Here is a 21,768-nt window from a genome sequence, read left to right as displayed (position 1 = left end):
TAGTAGAGACGGGGTTTCACCATGTTGGCCAGGATGGTCTCGATCTCTTGACCTCGTGATCCACCCGCCTCGGCCTCCCAAAGTGCTGGGATTACAGGCTTGAGCCACCGCACCCGGCTGGCCCCTTTATACTCTTAAAAAATACTGAGGACTCCTAAGAGCATTTGTTTATGTTGGTGATATTTATCAGTATTTACCATATTAGAAATTAAAGCTGAGAAATTTAGAGTTTTATATATTAATTCATAACAATAAAACTCACTATTTGTTAGCAAGTAACATTTGTAAATAAAAAATAACTATTTCTAAAACAAAACATTTAGTGAGAAGAGGGAAATTGTTTTTTTTTTTTTTAATATCTCTTGTCTGGCTTGATATAACTAGATATAATGCATACCTGTGGTGTCTGTGGTGATATCACATTTTAATTAGTCTCTGTAAAATGCCACTGTATACTTATGAGAGAAAGAGAGTTTTAAAAAGTAGATACTATTATGAAAGTAGTTTTGATGAAAGGGTATCAGAAACTTTCACAAGTCCCTACGCTATGCTGGTTCTTTCTTGCAAGTTCTAAAACATCTCTTAATTACCCTGACCTTTTTCTCATTTTCAATCTTTCCTTTTTTATTCTCCCGACTTTAAACATAAAGAGTTAAGAACCACTGATGTAGATTTACTGAAACTGTTACAAAATACAGGCACATATTACTGGAAGGATGGATCCAGAAGAACTGCTATGAAGAGAAGGAGAGAACTTAAATTATGTGATTTTATGGAACTTGGAAGACTAGAATTTACAAGTAGGATAGGGATGGTCAGCACTGTTTCAGGTAAGGTAACTTGATTTGATCAGTTCATCTAGTTCATCTTTAGTTATATAAACTGTAAGATGCTGATACAGTAACCAGAATTTACATTTATAGTGAGATATGTAATAGGGAAATAGATCAGAATGTTTGTTTCCAACTGTGCTCTCTGAACCTTTTCAGAATCAAAGAATAGCTCTGGACTTTCTTCTCTGACAAATGTAGCTCCTTTGAAAATTTTGCATGCAATCATGGATCATGCAGAGGGGAGGGATATGGTTCTTGATTCAGAAAGCCCTGTCCATCAGTGTACTGCGTCACCTCTCTGTCCTGTTCTGGGGCTTTGTGAGCTTGGAATTTGAAGTCTTCCCATTGACTGGTTACATTTAACTGTTCTTGCAGCTCAATCCTGGAAATATACATGCAAATTAAGCTTAAATCTTAAATTTCTCCTTTTCTGGACTCCATGAATACTCCCAAATATTGCTAGCATTCTTTCTTGTTTACAGTATGTTTACAATACAGTAAATTGTGTTACATCTTTCTTTTAACATTTAAACTTGTTATACTTTTAGCCACCTTGATTGAACTTGGGTGTTTCCTAGGCAATATTAATATTCTGGAATAGTTTCCTTCTAGTGATAGTTAAACACATTTTTTTGTATATGGCTGTGTACTACTTTTACTCTCAGAACCACCATTTCTCTAAGTTTGAGCACAGTTATTTTATCTCTGTATGCTGACTACAGATTATTTTTTCAAAATGTTCGGCCAAAAGAAAGAGTATAGTAGCTGGAAAAATTTTGGTCCACAAGAACTTATAGGGGGAATTTCAGTGTGCTTTTAAGAAGAGAAGAAGTAGCTGATGGTGTCGGGGAGACTATAAAATAGATAGTGAAGCAGCAGAGCCTTGGAAATGGGTGGGAATGGAATTAGTAGTGAAGAGTGTAGGGGAAAACAGACCACCTTCCTTTTAACTCCAGTGGGTTGGAAGGTGAATGAGAATACCAAAATTTGAAATTGAAAATTGATGGGAATATGTGACTCCAGAAATGGAGAGGAGTGATGGTAAGGACATAGTCTTCTGCCAAGTTCCTTACCTCTTTTCTGTAAAGTAGATGGTATAGAATCTTGAAACCTGAGCTGGGGAGCTGGTAATGGATACTAAAGGCAACAGGGCACTATTGCAGATTCCTCATTAAGGAAATGATAAGGGAATAGTTGTATATTAATTTATTTGTAGAAGAAGAATACATTGGGAGATGATAATGCTCTAAGTCAGTGAGGTTGATATGGTTAATTGGAGGGAAGTGGATGTCAGTGGATGTGGACACAGGATGTTGAGAATAAAGAGAAGGAAGAGTCTAAAATGATTCGAAGGAGTCAGACAGCTTGTTTGGAAGGTGGAAAGAGGAACCAAATTGTGTATTTGTAATGAAATATTTATTCATTATATTATGTCTGGCAACATTACTTTAGGTACATTTATACTTGTTATATCACTTACTACCATTATTGAGAATAGACAAAGTTGAGAAGAGTAGCAGCTTTGGAAGAAAAAATAAAAAGGGGGGATATATGTGATAAACTTGCAGTTCTCATGGTCTGTTGTTTCATCCCTAAAGCCTGTTGCAGCTGTTTCTCAGTGTCTTTATTTCTCCCTTTGAATTTCTGTGCTTATTCTCGGTTCCATTCAGTTAGAGTAAGACATGTGCTGTTTGTATTAGGGTTTTCTTTGGTAATATATCAGAACTCTGCTTCTACATTTTAAGAGCTTTGAAAAGGAAATCTCATATTTAGAATGGGCTCTTAGTATCTAGAATGGCACTTTGCACATATTACAATCTCAGTAAATGTTTTTTTATAGTATTTTAGCCTGATAGAGCGGGCACTTAATAGCCATTGAATGAGAAAATGAATGATAGCTATTATAAGAAATAACAACAAAGAGTATCTTACTTTAAAATATCAAGACCGTATACATGTACACAAAATAAATATAAAAGTGAGACTTCATTTTGGGGTGAAAAGTAAGTCTTGGTAAAGCAAGTCATTCTGGAGTTAATGATTAGAATCGAAGGATATTTTTGGTATAGGAAGGACTCTTTATGTTTAAAGTCAGGAGAATAAAGAGGGAAAGATTGAAAATGAGAAAAAGTCAGGGTAATTAAGAGATGTTTTAGAACTTACAAGAAAGAACTAGCATAGGGAGTAGCAAGAGGAGAGGAAGCATGACACTATAGGCCTCTACTTTTCTCTTAACTTGGGGAAGAAGTCAGATGAGTTTAGAAGGGTGATAGGAAAAGGAAGACATGTCTGACGGATTGTGCAGTTTCAAAGTGGGAAGCCCAGAGGGAGATTGGCTTAGTGGATGAGCAGGGGCCTTAGAGTTTTAGGAGGAGAAATGTCTGAGTTTAGTCAAATCTGAAGAAAGAAGGGCAGGTAGGGTGGTGGTGGTAGTGGTGGTAGTGGCAGTGGCGGCGTTTCTGGACTGGTAGTAAGAACAGCATTGAAATTCAGGCCTGCACATAGGCATGAGGGTACTAATGGGACTAGGTGAAAATCATAGTATTTGTATAATCACTTTCCATGTATGTGGAAATAACAGGTTCATATATATGTATTAATCTTTTTATTGTTTGCACTTACAAAGGCTCTTCTTTGGTTTGTGAATTGCATTTAACAGCAGAACTTATTTATGAATTTATCTTACACTCTTCTTGACACTTTTGCTAAAAGGAGTTTCTCTCTTTTATTGCCACGTGCTACATTTCCATGGTTTATTTGCAATTTATGTGCTGACAGAAGTGTTTGCACTACTTTTTGGTGCTCCTTCAAAATAGGGCAGAGAAATTCCACAGCTGCTTACATAGTCTGTTATCTCTCCTTGTCTCCTACCCATTCCCAGTAATTGTTTTTCAGTAAATATCACTTCAGAGGTGATAAAAGGTCTGTATTCCCAAGTCTTGTAGGTGGTGATTTTACCTTCCACTTGTAGGTGGTTTTGTGTTCAAAATAATTGATACCAATGAAGCCAGAAGAGTGGTCACTGTACTGGTCTATAACTTGATAGACTTACTAGCTAAGTAAATAATCCTTTACATCACGTTTTTGTGCCAAGTTTCTTCATTTGTGATTCTCACGTGGCCTGCATTTTAGGAATTCATGAGAACTTCCATTTCTTATTTCATCAGTCTGAATCCCTGGCTTAGAGTGCATTTTTCTCGTGAATCTCTTCTACACAGCTCTTTTGCACCTTTACACTGTGAATCTGTTAAGATGTTCGTCATCTTTTGCACCATGCTTTTGAAAATGTAGCCATTAGCACATTGTATTTATTTAATTATTCTCAAGGATCTTTACTGTATTTTGCAGCAGTTGAAAGTTTCTTAGTTTTAAGGTTCTTGATTTACTTCAAGGTTAGATTAAAAATGTGGCAGTAAGGAGGGGATGATTGTACACCATCAAATCTGATGAGAACTGACGACAGTACTGTTAGTGATCTTAGAACCTTGGTTTTTCTTTTCTTTTTTTAAGTACCAGTAACTCTGAGAATTGAGATCTGAAGATGGAAGAACATTATTGAAATGTTAATGTTTCTTTTAATATTTCTCTATTATGTAGTTAACATCATGTCTTGTACAGTGTAGCAGCCTAAAACTATACTTATTTCTGTAAATACATATTTGGTGATGGTTTGTTGTAGAGCCCAGGAAAGCACTGTCTAAGATCTTGAGTCATATGACAAAAGTGTTGAGCATGAAGATAGATTTTCACTGTTAATTTGTCTTATCTTTCTTTTGATATGATTATCTTTTAGATTTTGTGTGATTCACTTGATTTTTTTATAAATACAAAGCCCATCCAGAAGTCTAAATTAAATATCTTTTATTCTCCAATATTGCATTGGTTTTTGGAACTTAACTTTTCTGTGTGCTTTTAACTTCAGCATCAGTTTCTTTAAATGTGGGAATGAAATTGATATTATGCTTTCCTGACTTTTGCTAGGTCTTATGACCATCTTTTCCCAGGACATTTTTAATCTTTTTTCTCAGGTAGATTAAAAAAAAATCTGTTTATCCCTCAGTTTATGTACTCTCAATTCTCATTTCTCACTGTCTATTAATAAATTCTGTAGCACTGTATAGTTAGCACACACATACACATAGATCATCATTCTGGGAGCGCGTATATGTGGGTTTAGCAAAGTATTAAACATAAAATGGCTTTTTGTCAATGAACTTTTTATTCATGTCTAAAATTGGCTTTTCTTTTTTTAAACAGATAAGCGTAAAGCAGGAAATTACTTTTACTGATGTATCTGAGCAACTGATGAGAGACAAAAAACAAATCAGAGAGCCAGTAGACTTACAGAAAAAGAAGAAGCGGAAACAACGTTCTCCCGCAAAAGTAAGACAATATATTAAGGTGGTAATCACAACCTTTTAATCCAAACTGTTGGTTAATCTTATAGGCAAGAACCTGGCTGGACCCTAAAGCAGATATAAAAGTCTCGTGTGGTTTAGTAGGAAGGGGTGCATGCCTGCGTGGAGGTGGTAGGCCTTGCTTTCAATTTTTCTGCTTCTCTTTAACCATGTTCCTGGTTTTTCTAAAAATGAACTTTTCTTTTTCCGTGTCTCTAACAGATGACATGCATTGCCCTTTCTTCTCATTTGTATTAGTTTTCCTTATCTTTATATTAAGGCTTCAGGAAAATGTAATACCAGTTATTCATCAGGAAAAGGTACAGGATCCATGTTAATAAGATGTAAACTTCATGAGGACAGGGACTTCATTTTGTTCACAGCTGTATCCTGAGAGCCTGGAATAGGAGACATAATTGATCCTCAATAAATATTTTGTGGGTGAACGAATGGGTTAGTAAATAAACAAGTGACCCAGGCTGGAGTGCAGTAGCATGATCATGGCTCACTACAGCCTCAGGCTCTAGGGATCCTCCTGCCCCAGCCTTCTGAGTAGCTGGGACCACAGGCATGTGCCACCATAGCTGGCTAATTTTTGAATTTCTTACAAAAATGGGGTCTTGCTATGAGGGCCAGGCTAGTCTCAAACTCCTGGCCTCAGGCAGTCCTCCCACCTCAGCCTCCCAAAGTACTGGGATTACAGGCGTGAACCACCACTCCTGGCCTGCTTGTTTCTCTTTAATATAGTGATAGCTGAATGTATGCAGCATTTTTGGTATTCTTAGAAATTCTCTGAACTCTCTGCATTGTATTTGCATTTTTATATTTGTCTTATTTTTTTCTTCCCTCATGTTGTGAGAAAGTCTTTTTTAAAAAGATCATACTGTAATATGATTTTTTTAATGACTTTTTTTAAACTTGTGATTTGGAATCATAATAATCATTATTATTTATATATTTGTATACTTTTGGACTTATGGGTGTGTTGGAGCCAGCCCTAGCTGGCTTGCAAGATTTGATTTGCAAACCAGTTGCCAAAACCATTGGTAGCTTATAATTAGCTATGGTGGGAATATTTATACCCTGGAAATCAGCAAATGCTTCTTTATCCCCTAATTCCTTAGCTGGTTGTTAAATATTTGCTAGCATACCACTATTTGGGGGATATATAAGTATGCCTACAATAGCAAATTTTGAAAAACATAAAGACTAAAATAACCCATAGTTGCATTTCCTAGAGTTAACTACTTTGATTTTCTGCAACATTCCCTTTCTTTTTTTAAAATTTGTATGGATAGATATGGAGGCATAATATAGGTTTAATTAGCTGATTTTTAACACTTTAAGTATATGTAAGCAATTTTTGTGCTTCAGGTATTTAATGGTTTTTGTAAACAGTAGCTACATATTTTTTCATAGATCCTGTTACATTTAATGATTGCTTGATTGGACATTATTATGTTGTTGGAAAGTTTTATTCCTTTTGTTTCTGTTTTAAATCATACTGCAGTTAAAATGTTTGTGTATGTATTGTTGTGCACTATTGATCAAAGGGTGTGAACTTTTAGAAAGGTTTCTTGATAATATTACTCTTTCCAGAAATGTTATACCAGTTACATTTCTACCTGCACTGGACCTGAGGTATATCTATCTGCATTCTCACTGGTCTTGAGTATCAGACTTTGCTTAAGATGGGAGCCTCGTTATAGTTTAAATTTGAATATTTTTAGTTTCTGGTCACATTAAACTTTTAAAATTTTTGTTGGCATTTTATGTTTCATGTTTTGTGAAATTCTCCCTTCTTCTTTTCTTTCCTCTGATTCACTTATTTTCTTGGGGTTTTAATGTTTTTCTCAGTAATTAATGTGATTTTTTGGGGGGTTCTTTACATTAATGAACAAATCAAATTCTTCAAATATAGAATAATACCAGGTTTTAAGTAAAAAATTATTTCTAAAATTGTTTATAATAATGATTGATTGTGTTACTTTGGGTTCACTGTTGATCTATGGGGAATCTATTTCAAGTATAATCTCTTAGAAATTCTGACTAAAACCCAAATTATCTTCTCATTGAGTGTTGGACTCTCTATTTGGTGATATGTTCTAGGTACTTGTAAATATAGATTAGATGTTTACAGCCTTTAAGCTATTTTGCTCATCTAATTTGAGGCAAACTCATTTATAATGTATCATTTTAGAATATTTCTAAAGGTATTATTTAAGTATTTATATACCATGACATAGGTAATAGTATTTTAATAGTAATTTAAGTGTTTATATACCACTACATAGGTATATGAATATTTATAGGTAGAATATTTCTAAAGGTATTATTTAAATATTTATATACCTGTGTAGTGGTATATTTATATATATAATTGGTAGCTTATAATTTGCTATGATGGGAATATTTATACCCCAGAAATCAGCAAATGCTTCTTTACCCCCTGATTCCTTAGCTGGTTGTTAAATATATACTTATGTAGTGGTATATTTATATATTTATATACCACTACATATATATATTTATATAAACATATATAAATATACCACTACATAGGTATTTAAATATTTAAATAATGCCTTTAGAAATATTCTAAAATGATAAGCCAATAGATGATAGGGTTGGCTTATTCTAAATATAGTATATATAAGAATATATTTTAGGATAGTCCTTTAGAGAAATTCTTAGGAAGATGAAGTGACTAGAAATAATATACAGCAGAGAGAAGTGTAAGAATAACAAACAGACCAGGTGCAATGACTCACACGTCTAATCCTAGCACTTTGGGAGGTTGACACAGAAGAATTGCTTGACCCCAGGAGTTCAAGACCAGCCTGGGCAAGATTGTGGAACTCTATCTCTGTTTTTTTCTTTTTTGTTTTAATAAAGAACAAACAATATTTTTTTTTTTTTCAGTTGTCCTGGCATGTTACATGTAATGGGACAGGGAATGGTTGTGGACTGTTTTTAACCGCTGGTCTGCCATCTCCAGATGAATGGGTTTTTTGTGTCTGGAGTCTTAGAACTTTAAGGTATAACCAATAAGTAATTTTACATTTTCTCAGGAGTGTGTATAAAAATTTATGCTTCAGAGCTTTTGTTAATTTGTTCTGCTCTTTCGTATGAAGAGAGAGATACTTACCCAAGTTTATAAATCAATAAGTGTTGTTCATTTTAAATTCCTTAAAAATAATTTCAAGTTCTTCAAATAATTATGATTTATTATGCCTAGAGGACTCCACTCTCCCCCAACACCTTTTCCAAATCTTAAAATCTTGCCATTTTGAATATTTCGAGTATGTGTCATCATTGTATAGTATTAGATTGGGGATTTGCACAAGAAATATAAGTAATGTGATAGAGTTTTAGTAAAAATATCAGAGCTTATAAACATTCATATAACTGTGGCTCCCTTCATGATAAGCTTTGTGGGAAGAGGTACTATGTTGTTATGCCATCTTTAGCTGCCATGGATTTTAAGCAATAATTGCCTTCTGAACCTTTCTCATATGGCAAAGCTGAGTCTTTTTTTTTTTTTTTTTTTAACTTAAATGCAGTGGGAAAGACTGGTAATCTTAAGGTAGGTTTTGATACTCGAAAATTGCTGAAATACACTTGGCAGCATGTCTGATGAAGAAGGTAACTGAGCTGGGGAACATCATCTAGGTCAAGCTATTTGTATCTGTTGTGGAGTTAGCTGTTTTATGAAAGTAAGTTTTCTACATAATAGAAGCTTACACCATTTAAACATAAAATTTCATTTTATTTTCACCCCTTTTGGGAAATCTTTAACGTGTTGTTTTGCTTTTGAATATAGTGTATTTGAACATAATTCATCTTTTAATGTCTTGAGGCTGACATAAACATTTAAAAAATCATGTATTGCAATTGAAGCCCTCTAGGAGAACAGAGATTTTAGGGCTCTGCCCCACCCACCTTACCCTGAAAATCCTCACTGCTAGACTTTAAGTGCTTATAATCAATCACTTCACTTCTCATTCCTTGATGACATGCTTTTCGTTTTTACGTTGCTGTATATCAATGTGGCCACTTCACACCGCTTTCCTTTACCCCTTTGATTCTGTTTTTGGTGATTGTTGTATTCTTAAGCTTGAAAACCTCAAATATTGATACTAGAAGTTTCTGAATAAATGGGGTATTACTCCTAGACTTTGGTATTCACTTGTTACATGAATTAGAAGGTAACACTTTCCATCTCAGAAGGGTTTTAGGAGGACTGTTGGGTTAACATGAACGAATTCTGATATTTTTCAGTAAAATATAACAATATTATCTAAATCCCGTGTTGTATATATTTTATAGGTCTTTTCAAACTTTTTAATAACTGAATGAGAGGATATTTTTAGTAACATCTCTTTATTCTGAAATATATCTCTCTTTTCATTTATTCAGCAAATAATTTGAGTGCCTGTTACATGCCAGGATCTCTCATCAGGTACTGAAGAAAGGAACTGGGTTTTTTGTTGTAACACTTTAAGTGATCTGAATAAAAATTCATTATTCAAAGTTATGCTGAAATGAGGAAGAGCACTTTCCATACATCAAGTAGATAATAAATTATATAGAGAATCCTTTCCTGGCAATTTATTATATGTGTTGATTCCCAGAAAAGATTTTAGATTTTGGTATCAAAAAGATTTAAAATTGAATGATGTAAAATAAGGAAAATTTAATTAAAAGAAACAGACAAATAGATGTGCCAGATATTTTTCTTGCTTTCTTCTACGTGTTACCTTGACTTAGGAACAAGTAGCTATAAAGATGAACTGATTATAAGACTGAGGATGAAAACAAAGTATGGAATAGTAAGAAAATGAAGGAAGAAGATTAGCAAAATAATAGGAATTGATTTATCTAATTTTCCCAGGTAATTGTGTGTCCTGGGCAAATTGTTTTTCTATGGAACTGAACCCTAACTTTGAAAAAAAATCTGATGTAAACCTTTCTTTAGAAAATCTCATGTATTTCTTTGCCTAATATTCAGGAAACAGGAAAGAACTTTTTCTAAAACCCAGGATCATTATGCTGAACATAGTTGTTGTACCATGGTTATGATACATTGAATTTCTTGTTGTGGTGCTGTCAGCAGCTTGCCATTTAAAAATGGAATTTGGTAATGAGAAAAATGTAGTACTGAGAAACAATAAAAAATGAATAAAAGAAAGTGACAACTCAAGAGTGGGTTATTAGCGATGACCAGGACAGTCAAGATGCCATAATGGGTATTGCTCTAGGTGGCTTTTTTATCTGTATATCTTTGGATTTGTACTATTTTCCATTTCTCATTGGATTTGGAGAGTAAAGAGAATTGTCGCAGCTGTCATTCTCCATCCCCAGTGGCAGTAGAACATCTTATAATAGGTGAGAAATGTAAACTCTCTAAGTTGTCTTTTGGGTTTTGGTGGCTTCAGAGTTATTTTGATTGATTCAGGAATATATGATAAAACCCTGTAGTCCTTAGTTTAAAATAGGCTTTAATAATTTTAGTAGTACATATATGAATGTTAAAAATCATGTCTGCCTTTTAAGAAAACAGAACTTTTTCTCAGTGAGGGATGTCAGGTTTCATTTATTCAGTGGCAGTGATCCTTATGGAGTGAAAACAGTCTCTGAATTTGAATAGGCAGACCTTATGGCTTTGCCTGATGAAAATGGGCATATTTTTTAAGATAACCTTTACCATATGTGTATATTTAGGTAGCCAAACTGGGAATATATTTGTCTTAAAACAGAAAATATATCTGCAATGGATATGAGATTAAGTAAGCAGATTAACTGAGAAATTCTATTTGATATTCAAATTTTTGTCTATAAAATCTTGTTTTAAATTTACTAAACAATACAAAAATCTAGTGTATGAGAATTATTTAGAATATTACTAATTTCTCCACTTGCTAAAGCCTGATCACTTGGTCTATGTAATATACCATATTTTCTACTGAAGTAGGAATGACAAGAGGCATCTGAAGATGCTATAGTAGGCATCTTAGAATTTAAAATTTTAAACTTCAGATTCTTCAATTATAATGGTGTTCATATGTTGGGGAAAAAAGAAAAGTAAAAATGTTTTATGGTGCCGGTTGCAGGTAAGACTGGTAATCTCTAAGGCAAACACTCTCAACTGATAGATCACATTCTACTAAAAGATCTTGAAAAGGTGTGAGCAAGAAAAGAAGGCAGGAAAGAAAATTTTGCCTGCATTAATATGCTGTTTTTGTTCTGCTAAGGGAATTATTATTTGCCTACCCAGTTCTCTATTGCACTACTCAGTTATCTGAAGACTGAAAAATTGAAAAGTCAAACCACCATGGCACCACCTGTGTGTAACAGACCTGCGCAATCTACACATATAACCTAGAACTTACAAGTATAATAAAAAATAAAAAATAAAAAAATTGAAAAGTATTGCTTTTTGCAACAAATTTGATAAAACAATAAAGTAGTAGCTGGGAGGAGTATTTGATATGGACAGCAGGTGCCACGTCAGTTGACAAGTATAGAGTCTCCACTATGCTTCAGATACTATTTTGGATACTGAGATTATAGAGGTGAATTAAAATCAGTTGGGTCTATTTAAAACAGGTTACAAATTGGAAGGGCCGTTGGTGCTCATCTGCGTCAAGATGAGTTTACTCTGTGTCCTTTAAACAAAGATGTTTGTTACTCTGGCCTAGGGAAAGAAAGGAAAATATAAAATATCCAAGAATTTAGTGTTCCTGTCCTCGAACTTAAAAAAGCTAGATTTTCCTGTTTGTTTATCCACAAGTCAGTGGTAGCTTTTTCATCCACAAAGTTCACCTTGAATTAAGGCTTGAATCTACAATGAAAGGCAGCAGTACCTCCAGTGCCAGAAAACAATGACCTAGAACTCCTTAACTCTTCATAAAAGGGCTTTGTACAGTCAAGGATTACATCCGTTTCACATTAAGCAACTTGGGCCAGATTTGTTCCTTACAAAGCCTTTCCTTGCAGTTGCTATGCCACAGAAAGCTATTGAAGTGCCATGTTTTTTGGCAGTTGGATTTTCTTATTTTTAGCAACATACATGAAAAAAATACCTGATGCTGTCTTGTTTTTAGTTCTATTTTATGTAAGTATTTAACATCTTTTTGTTTGTTTTATGTTGAAAATATTTTGAGTCACGTTTTAAAAGATTTTGTGTGTTTTCCTTTTACACAGTGTTAACTTGCTTATTATTATGTGACTTGGAGGGGATGAAAAAATTTAAAAGTGACTGGCCCCAAGATGAAGCTTTCCACTCTCATTGACTCTCTTCAGGAAGCTGTGGCACCCACTTCCATTCTCCTGCCAAATGTTTCCCTTCTATGACTTTGGTGCACAGACTTTGAAGCATTGTTAACCACATTTGGCGGTTTGCCCAGAATCCAAATGCCCTGTATAATTTGCATAATAATTACCATTGATTTGCATATAGTATAGGCTGAACTGCCTTCTTGAATTTAAAGTAAAAGTGTTTTAAGGATTAAAGCCTTTTTCCCTTACCTACTACCCTTTCCTAGGTTTGGGAAAGGGTCAAAGCTGTGTGTTCGCAGGCCCTAATCAGTTTCCACAGTTCTTTGTATTTGTGTTGCAGATTTCTCTAAGTTGGACAGTTTCTGAGCTCCCATTCTGTATGCTCACACCTAGAGCATTGTTTCCCTTTGCCTGGCCATACCCCACCTGATAAGATCTTCTAGTTTTCTTTGCTGCTTCAACATATTCTGCCTTTTTTTATTCCTTTCTTTCCTCAATAATGAAAAAGGAATCATTATTTTTACTCTTCCATATGTCTGATGAAAGGCTGTTTTTTTGTTTGTTTATTTGTTTTTTGAGACGGGTTTTGCTCTATCGCCTAGGCTGGAGTGCAGTGGCATGATCATGGCTCACTGCAGCCTCGACCTCCTGACTCAAATGATCCTTCCATCCTCAGCCTCCCGAGTAGCTGGGAGTACAGGTGCGTTCCACCACACCTGGCTAATTTTTGTATTTTTGTAGAGACGGGGTTTCGTCATTTTTCCCAGGTTGGTCTCGAACTTCGGGGCTGAAGTGAGCCACCCAACTCGGCCACCCAAAGTGGTAGGATTACAGGCTTGAGCCACCATGCCTGGCCAAGAGGCAGTTTAATGTTACACATTGAACAAGTTGTTGGTAAATGGGAATCCATGCAGCCCAAGGTGAGCTTCTCTCTGGCTCACAGTACTCTTAATCTCAAGAAGCCCAGAAAGATGAGATTGCTTTCTTTGTCCTCTGTCTTCCTTCCTTTTACCCACTTCTATTTTTTTTAAGTTTTTAAAATAATTTTTTAATTCGGTACTTGTGCCCCAGATGGACCCTATACCCACTTCTAATTTATTTATTTGACAAATATTCTTAGGAATATGTTTAACAATGGTTTAGTAGTTCTATAATAACCTTAGAGCTCCCAGACTGAAACAGACCCTAAATTCTACCATATTATACCTTGAAAACTTATTTTTTTCTCTCTCTTTTTTTTTAAGTTATAAGTAACCACTTACATGGTTCAAAAAAAATGTGTTAAGTGTACAGTGTAAAACCTACCTCCCACTTTAACTCTTCCTTGCCCAGTTCCCCAGCCATCACAATCAAGGTTATATACTTCTGTATATATGTATCTTTCTCAAGTAGTTTTTATGCCTATACAAATAAACATATATTCCTATGTGTACCTTTTATATACAAAGTTAGCAAAATTATACACTGGGTTCTAAACTTTCCTTTTTTCTTTTAACTTCACAAATCCTGATACCCTTTTCATATAATTATATAGAGAGCTTTCTCATTTTATTTTACAACCATGTAATATTAAATTGTATTCCTTTTCCATGATTTATTTAATTAGTCCCATACTAATTGATATTTGCATCATGTCTAAAGGCTTTTTTCCTGCATATATGAGAGTTTGAATTTGAAAATATACCTGTGCTCACCCTAATGGAAAACACTTAGGAACTCCATCATGCATCAGCATTACAAAGAAGGCAGAGTGATGAGATCTTACTTAACCAGCTTACAAGGTTTTATTAGTGATTTTTACTCATTCTGAGTCACATTGTACTTTCCTACAGTTAATGATAACATTATTCTAATAGTCTTTTCAAGATTATTTAAGAACAAAATATTTCATAATCTCTGGTGACCGTTGTTTGCAATATCTTTTTTAAAAATTAGTATTTACTTATGTTTTTAAAACTTATTTCTTTTGTTTTTGCCTTTTTTTTAAACTAGATCCTTACAATAAATGAGGATGGATCACTTGGTTTGAAAACCCCTAAATCTCACGTTTGTGAGCACTGCAATGCTGCCTTTAGAACGAACTATCACTTACAGAGACATGTCTTCATTCATACAGGTATTTCTTGAATTAAAATGGGCTTATGGCCATGAAAATTATTATCTTTGTTATTTTCATCTTCATGTAAACGTCCTTCATTCCTAAGACCATAGCTAATCTGGCATTCCAAATCAGAGATTTTGTAGGCCAGAGTGTCAGAAGGAAGCCAGGAAAAACTCGTGAGGAAACAGTTATCACGGATGTGTAAAATTAATTAAATAGTCTTAATTGGACACTTGTTTGGCTTAATGTGCTCCATTTAACTAGAGAGATGATTAAAGAATGTATTATTAAAAGCCTGCTTATTAACATTCATTGAGTTTAAAAAGTGGATTTGGAAATCAAATATAAATAAATGATAGCTAAGATAATGAAGTTGTAGAGAACAGTATTAAAGATGGCAGACCTTTGGGTAAACCAACTAGACATGTAAGATGAACTGGGGAAAAAAACAGTTAGAAGGGAGATTTGATGAACTAGAAAAATAGTGTCCCAGAAGCTAGAAGAAGAGAGAATTCCAAGCAGGGCGTGACCAACAGTGTCACTGCCCTAGGGAGGATAGAGGTTAGAGAACTGAGAAAAAAAAAAATAGCAAGGAGATCGCAAGTAGCTTTTCAGAAAAGCAGAGAATAAGGGTTAAACCACAAGTGGGCAGTGAAGAATTTGAGACTTAAGAGTAGACTACTCTTTAAGGAGGTGTGGTGAAAGGGAAGGAGAGAAAATACTAACATAGAAGTGTTTCAAGACTGAAATAAGGTTTCTCAGCATAGAGCAGGCCAGAGAATACTTTCCTTAAAAGGAAAAGCTCCAGCAAAGTGAGAAAGTTTGAAGAGACAGGATCTTTTAAAAAAGAGATGTTTAGAAAGTTCTGAAGAAAATACGTAAAACGGCATAAATGGATGGTTAACCAGGGAGGAAAAAAGATGGGTACACCTTCTTCCAGCACAGGAAGAAAAGATATTTAGACACATAAAACCTGTAGAGTTCTTTCTCACCTCATGATTTTAAAATTCAATTTTAAATTGCTTTATTTATTTCCTTCTCCCCCTTGAATATATAGATCAAATTTAATCTCATTTTTATATGATGTGAGAGTATGAATTTTTAAATCCTGGGAAAAAATCGAGAGGAAATAAAATTCTATTAATTACAACATCAAAAGTTTATATGGCTATTTTGTGATTTTCCAAAATTTGGGCATCTAAGATTTTTCTTTCGTCAGAAACAGTAACTAAAAACTGTTGTTTTATTCAGTAACTAATTTGTGGATGTGAAATTATTTTAAGGCGAAAAACCATTTCAATGTAGTCAATGTGACATGCGTTTCATACAGAAGTACCTGCTACAGAGACATGAGAAGATTCATACTGGTGAGTGTTACCATCCTTAGTAGGTTCATTAAAATGATTATTTCAAATGAGGAGAAGAATTTTTAATAAGTGGCAATGATTTGCCGTGATTTCCATTGGTTTAGACTATAAATCACAGGTTATCTTTTTTTTTCCTTTAGTAAACCAATGTTAACTTTTAAGACTTGACTTTAATGTCCAAGCCCAAGACATTACTTTGAAATACAGTTGCATAAAAACCTAAAATATATGTTTAAAGTGACAAAAGGAAGGAAGATTTTCTGAAATTGCTGTTTCCTTAGGTGTTTACTAAATTTAGAGTAAAGTTATCATTAATTAGTCTGGGGTAGGAAGCAAATTCCTGACTCCTAAAGCAGCAGTACAATTCATTCTCTTTCTTTCTATTTCATGTATATGCCTTACCTGATCAGTGGACATGTAATCTTAAAAAGTTGAGAACTGCCAGTTTCTCAGTCAAGTTATTAATGATTTAGAAATAATATTCTGGAGCATCACTGTAAAGGAACCCATACCTAAACCTGTCTCATTTTAGAGCAAATATTTATTTGCATTTTTTATTGACAGTGGTAAAACCAACTTTTATAAGTAGTCTGTTGACTTTTGACCTTTGTTGCCTCTAAGTATGTTGAAAAGTGTTTCTTTAGAATTGATTTCCAGTGTTAAGCTTTTTGTGATGGAATAAAAGCAGAGTTGGTAAATGTGTATAACTTTGAATTTTACATTTGAATAGAATTGAGAATTATGGTGATAATATGAGAATATTGAAAATATTAAAGTTCTTTTGATTTTCTGTTTTAAGTACTCAAGCAAGTACCTGCCCAGTGTTGTTATGTAGATGTGTTCTCATGGGACCTGCAGTATTTGTGAAAGGACAGTTTGTCATACGGAAGCAACCTTTTCTGTCTAATAACCTTTTTTCAATTTTCTTTGCCCCTAAAAAGAAGCATGAATGTGGCTGGAACTTAACTATGCAGTACATCTGTACGCTTGGATATTCTCCTTTTTAGCAATCATTTTGCACATTACTCATTTCAGTTTTTTCAGTAAACACATAATCATCTTTTTCTGTTGGAAGGGGCTATATTAGGTACTGTGGGAGAAAAAATTTTATAGATTTTTGTGTGACTTATAGCTAAATTTAAATTTCTGTATAACAAAACCTCATCAAATAAAAATGAAAGTTATTTTTGTGTGTTCTTAATACCTATTGGGTTTTGATATTTTATTCATTCAACAAAAATTTATTGAGCATCCAGTGTTTTTCAAGCACCAGAAATAGATAACATAAGGCAGTTTCTTTCTTTGGAGTTTACGTTCTTGTGGAAAAATATATGTATAAGCAACCGTAGGGCAATTAAGTGTTGTAGAATTGTATACAAAATTCTCAAGATACTATTGTGCCCTGAGGAAAAGACACGTGCTGTCTGTTGAAAGTTACTTCAGGAAGTTGTCGCAGAAAAGCTGCGTGAGGCTAAGTTAAGAATATATGTGTGTGGATGGGTATGTATCTGAAAAAAATATTTTGAAACAGTACTTACCTTTATTGCACTGTATATTTTGAATGTGTGTGTATGAGTTATTTATTTAAAAGTGCTGGTCACAATCCTGTAATCCCACCGATTAGAAAAACAACTGCACTAGACCATGGGGAATCTTGGATTTAGGCAGAGTACAATGAGTTATTAATGTTTTTTACTAAGTACCAGAAAACTGTGTTAAATATCTCATTTAGTCCTCACATTAATCTTGAAAGGCAGAAGTATTACTATCCCCATTTTATAGATGAGAAGGTAGTGGGAAGTACACAGAAGTTAAGGAACTTTCCCAAATTTATATATCTAATAAATGATGGAGCCAAGATTTCAGCTCAAGCCTCTGTGATTCCAGAGTACACATGTGAAATCACTGGCTATGCAGAATGGGACTAGAAGCAGAAAGTTATCTTTGGGCCTTTTTGAGTTTTTCTTGCTCTGCCACTAAGCCAATTATGGCTTAGCCTTCCTGTATGTATAGTAGCACCTAAAAGTGGTAGAAGCAAAGGTTGTAGTTCTCATGTTATAGAGAACAGTTTAGAAGAAGATAAGGAGTTGAGAGGAACCAGGGCAAAGCAGTCACTAGGGTTCCTTAACAAAGAAAAGTTCTTTTGAAGAGAGACTCAGTTCTGCCCTATTGTTCCCTTCCCACCAGGTAGAACTGATAGAAAGGATAGTTTTTCCTTCTTTAACTTCATATTCTTGATTCTTTTTATAGATTGTTTTTAAAGACAGTAAAATGTTTTTTGTTAAACCTATTTGGGAATATATATATATCTAGAACCACAAATAGGTTCTCCATCACTTAATGTTCTGTCTTTACTGTTTCTTTCATTTTCTAAATGGCTTTATTTTTGGAGGAGAGTAGTGCCCTAAAGTTTGCCCATGTCAAGGCTTTCTTTCTCTGTAAGATCTTAGTTTAGAAGAATACATTTAAATAGTTATGGCATTAGAAAAGATTTTCCCTATTTTTATCCATTTTTAAATTGTCAAGCGAGTGATGAGTCACTTAACTGACCCTCAGAGGTTGGTGAAAACCATCGGCCCTTAAAGGCTCCATTTTCCATACAGCCTTCTTTCTGTCTTTAGGTCTCCTTATACTGCCTCCTCCTGGTCCCTCAAACCCCCAGGCCTATTCTCTGCGCCTTTGCAACATGGTTAAAAATCATTACCTGCTTTGTAGCTATGGCCAACAATAAATAAATCTGTATCTTTTTAAAACTAAGAACATAGTTGATTTGGTTTTCAAAAGGAAAATTTTTTAACGTGCCCTAGACAGGCTATTATTTAATTCCATTTCCTAAATTTGGGCTTGTCTATTTAGGGAAGAGTACTTTTTCATCCAGAGGCTAATCCCTGAAATCCTGGTTTAAGGTTTATTCCTTTAGACTAAGCCACTGAAAACTGTCACATTGTAAATATCCTCAGGACTGCTATTTTTGGCAATTATAGGAGATTTACCTTTTTTGTGAATATTATCTTTTTTTGTAAATATTACAGATCCTTTATTTAGGTGATGTTTTGGATGTGAGAGAAAAGATGAGGATTTGAGGATAAAGTCAAAGATAATTCTAACTGATAATTTTTTTTAGGGCCAGAATTACTGATCAAGTGCATATTAAGGTTAAACATTTATCATCATTGGCAGATTGCCTTGTGGATCAAGTACTTTTGTCTGAGGTGCCTATTTTAAAAATGTGTATATAGAATAAATGTTAGAATGGCATAAGAAACTGCCAGTCTTATCACCAAGAGGGATTGAGGAGTAAAAAACTTAAGTACCATTTTCAATTTTATTTTTGTAAATTCCTCTAAATAGTAAGCCACCGAATACCTATCCTGATGTTCTGTTATACAAATTATGGTTGCTTTTTAGTCATGCCAGTTTTCATAATTTATTTTTTATTTCAATTAGTAAAAATGTTATGAAACTATTTTTTCTTTCTTTTCTTCTCTTCCCTTTTCTTTTCTCTTCTTTTCCCTTCCCTTCCCTTCTTTTCCCCTCCCTCCCCTCCCCTTTCCTCCCATCCCCTCCCCTTTCTCTTGCTCTGCCACCCAGGCTGGAGTGCAGTGGTGTGATCTTTGGCTAACTGCTGCAACCTCCACCTCCTGGGTTCAAGTGATTCTCCTGCTTCAGCCTCCTGAGTAGCTTGGATTACAGGCACAGGCCACCATGCCCGGCTAATTTTTGTATATTTGGTAGAGACAGGGTTTCACTATGTTGGTCAGGCTGGTCCCAATGATCTGCCCTCCTCAGCCTCCCAAAGTGCCGGGATGGTAGGGGTGAGCCACCACGCCCGGCCAAAACTGTTTCTATATATAGGGAAGTTTTTATAGATGATTCTCCTCCCAAAACCAAAAGAGATTTTTGAAGAAAACTAAATCACTCAGAATTACATATGTTCACTAGGTTTCTTTTTCATGAAGTTCTTTTTTAAGCCTTTAGTTCTTAGATTTATACAGTTCTCTCTATAAAAATACAAAAACACTGGAAAACCTGTCATCTAAGTTAGTGTTCTTCATGCCTGAAAACATGTCAGTCCTCTTTTCCTCTTTACTGTGTTAAATAGCTGAATAATAACAGTATTCTTATTTTTGTCAACCAGTTGGGCTAATGGGGTGGGATGAGAGGGAATGTTAATTTACCCTTGACTAGCTTAGCTTAACCCTTCATATTTCTTTTAGTATAGTTCAGTTATTGATAAAAATTAGTTTTCCACTCATGTTTTTCAAGCCCTAATTCATAGTAAATTAGCTATAATAGAGAAGTCTTATGCAAGAAAATGTTAAAGACCTACTTAGAGTTTACCTCTTAATTTGTGAGGATGAAGGAAATGAATACTGTTTGTATAACTGAGAATGTTGTGTGCACTACAAGCTCTTGGCATTGTGATTGCTGAAGCCCAGACTGCTCTGTCATGGACAGATCTTGCCAAGGAAGTATTAAGCAGAGAAGTATGGATTGCTGGGACTGACATTTGAGCTTTAACAAAACTTTTGGAAACCAGATTTTTTTTTTCATCTGCAAAGTTGTTAATAATTCATACTAAAAGATTTGGTTATATGTAAAACATATAAAAGCTTAATACTATATCTCAGTAAAGACCATAAAAAATCGTGTGTGTGTGTGTGTGTGTGTGTGTGTGTAATTAAACTATGGTGTAATTTTATATATATATAAATCATATATATATATAAATCGTATATAATATATATAAAGCATACTTAAACATTTTTATTTACGAGGATAGGGGAAGTCATCTAGAAGATTGATTCTATTTTATTATTATTTCTTAGAACTGAAATATGACAAATCAAAAGCTTTATAGTGCAAGTGCCCAGTTTTCAATTAAGTGTATATATTTTAGGTATGATTATCCCTACCCCCAAAATCTTTTTTTTTTTTAATTTATTTATTATACTTTAAGTTCTGGGGTACATGTGCAGATTGTGCAGGTTTGTAACATAGATATACACATGCCATGGTGGTGGTTTGCTGCCCCGTTATCTACATTAGGTTTTTCTCCCAATGCTATCCCTTCCCAATCCCTCACCCTCCAGGCCCCAATGCGTGATGTTCCTCTCCCTGTGTCTGTGTGTTCTCATTGTTCAACACCCACTTATGAGTGAGAATGTGCAGTGTTTGGCTTTCTGTTCTTGTGTCAGTTTGCTGAGAATGCTGGTTTCCAGTTTCATCGATGTCCCTGCAAATGATGTGAACTCATCCGTTTTTATGGCTGCATAGTAATTCATGGTGTATATCTGCCACATTTTCTTTCTTTTTTTTTTAAATTGCATTTTAGGTTTTGGCGTACATGTAAAGAACATGCAAGACTGTTGCATAGCTACACACATGGCAGTGTGATTTGCTGCCTTCCTCCCCATCACCTATATCTGGCATTTCTCCCCATGCTATCTCTCCCCAACTCCCGACCCCCTGCTATCCCTCCCCTATTTCCCACCAACAGATACCAGTGTGTAGTGCTCCCCTCCCTGTGTCCATGTGCTCTCATTGTTCAACACCACTTATGAGGGAGAACATGCGGTGTTTGATTTTCTGCTCTTGCGTCAGTTTGCTGAGAATGATGGTTTCCAGGTTCATCCATGTCCCTACAAAGGACACAAACTCATCATTTTTTTATGGCTGCATAATATTCCATGGTGTATATGTGCCACATTTTCCCTATCCAGTCTATCATCGATGGGCATTTGGGTTGGTTCCAGGTCTTTGCTATTGTAAACTGTGCTGCAATGAAC

The 21,768-nt window shown here is 34.7% G+C and overlaps 1 protein-coding gene across 3 annotated transcripts in view; it reads left to right on the top strand.

The window, feature by feature from the left end:
- Positions 1–21,768, top strand: part of ZNF148 (zinc finger protein 148) — a 148,815-nt gene that overhangs the window by 81,661 nt on the left and 45,386 nt on the right. For all 3 annotated transcript variants that reach the window (XM_017516436.2, XM_037734214.1, XM_017516438.2), the window contains 3 exons: positions 5,091–5,216; positions 14,504–14,627; positions 15,896–15,979. In XM_017516436.2, the coding sequence (XP_017371925.1) occupies positions 5,091–5,216; positions 14,504–14,627; positions 15,896–15,979 (334 nt within the window). The remainder of the gene's footprint in view (positions 1–5,090; positions 5,217–14,503; positions 14,628–15,895; positions 15,980–21,768) is intronic.

The sequence above is a fragment of the Cebus imitator genome, unplaced genomic scaffold (assembly GCF_001604975.1).
Source record: "Cebus imitator isolate Cc_AM_T3 unplaced genomic scaffold, Cebus_imitator-1.0 Scaffold588, whole genome shotgun sequence".
Classification (NCBI taxonomy): domain Eukaryota; kingdom Metazoa; phylum Chordata; class Mammalia; order Primates; family Cebidae; genus Cebus; species Cebus imitator.
Note: the sequence above shows the minus strand (reverse complement) of the source record. Positions and strands in the feature narration are given on the sequence as shown.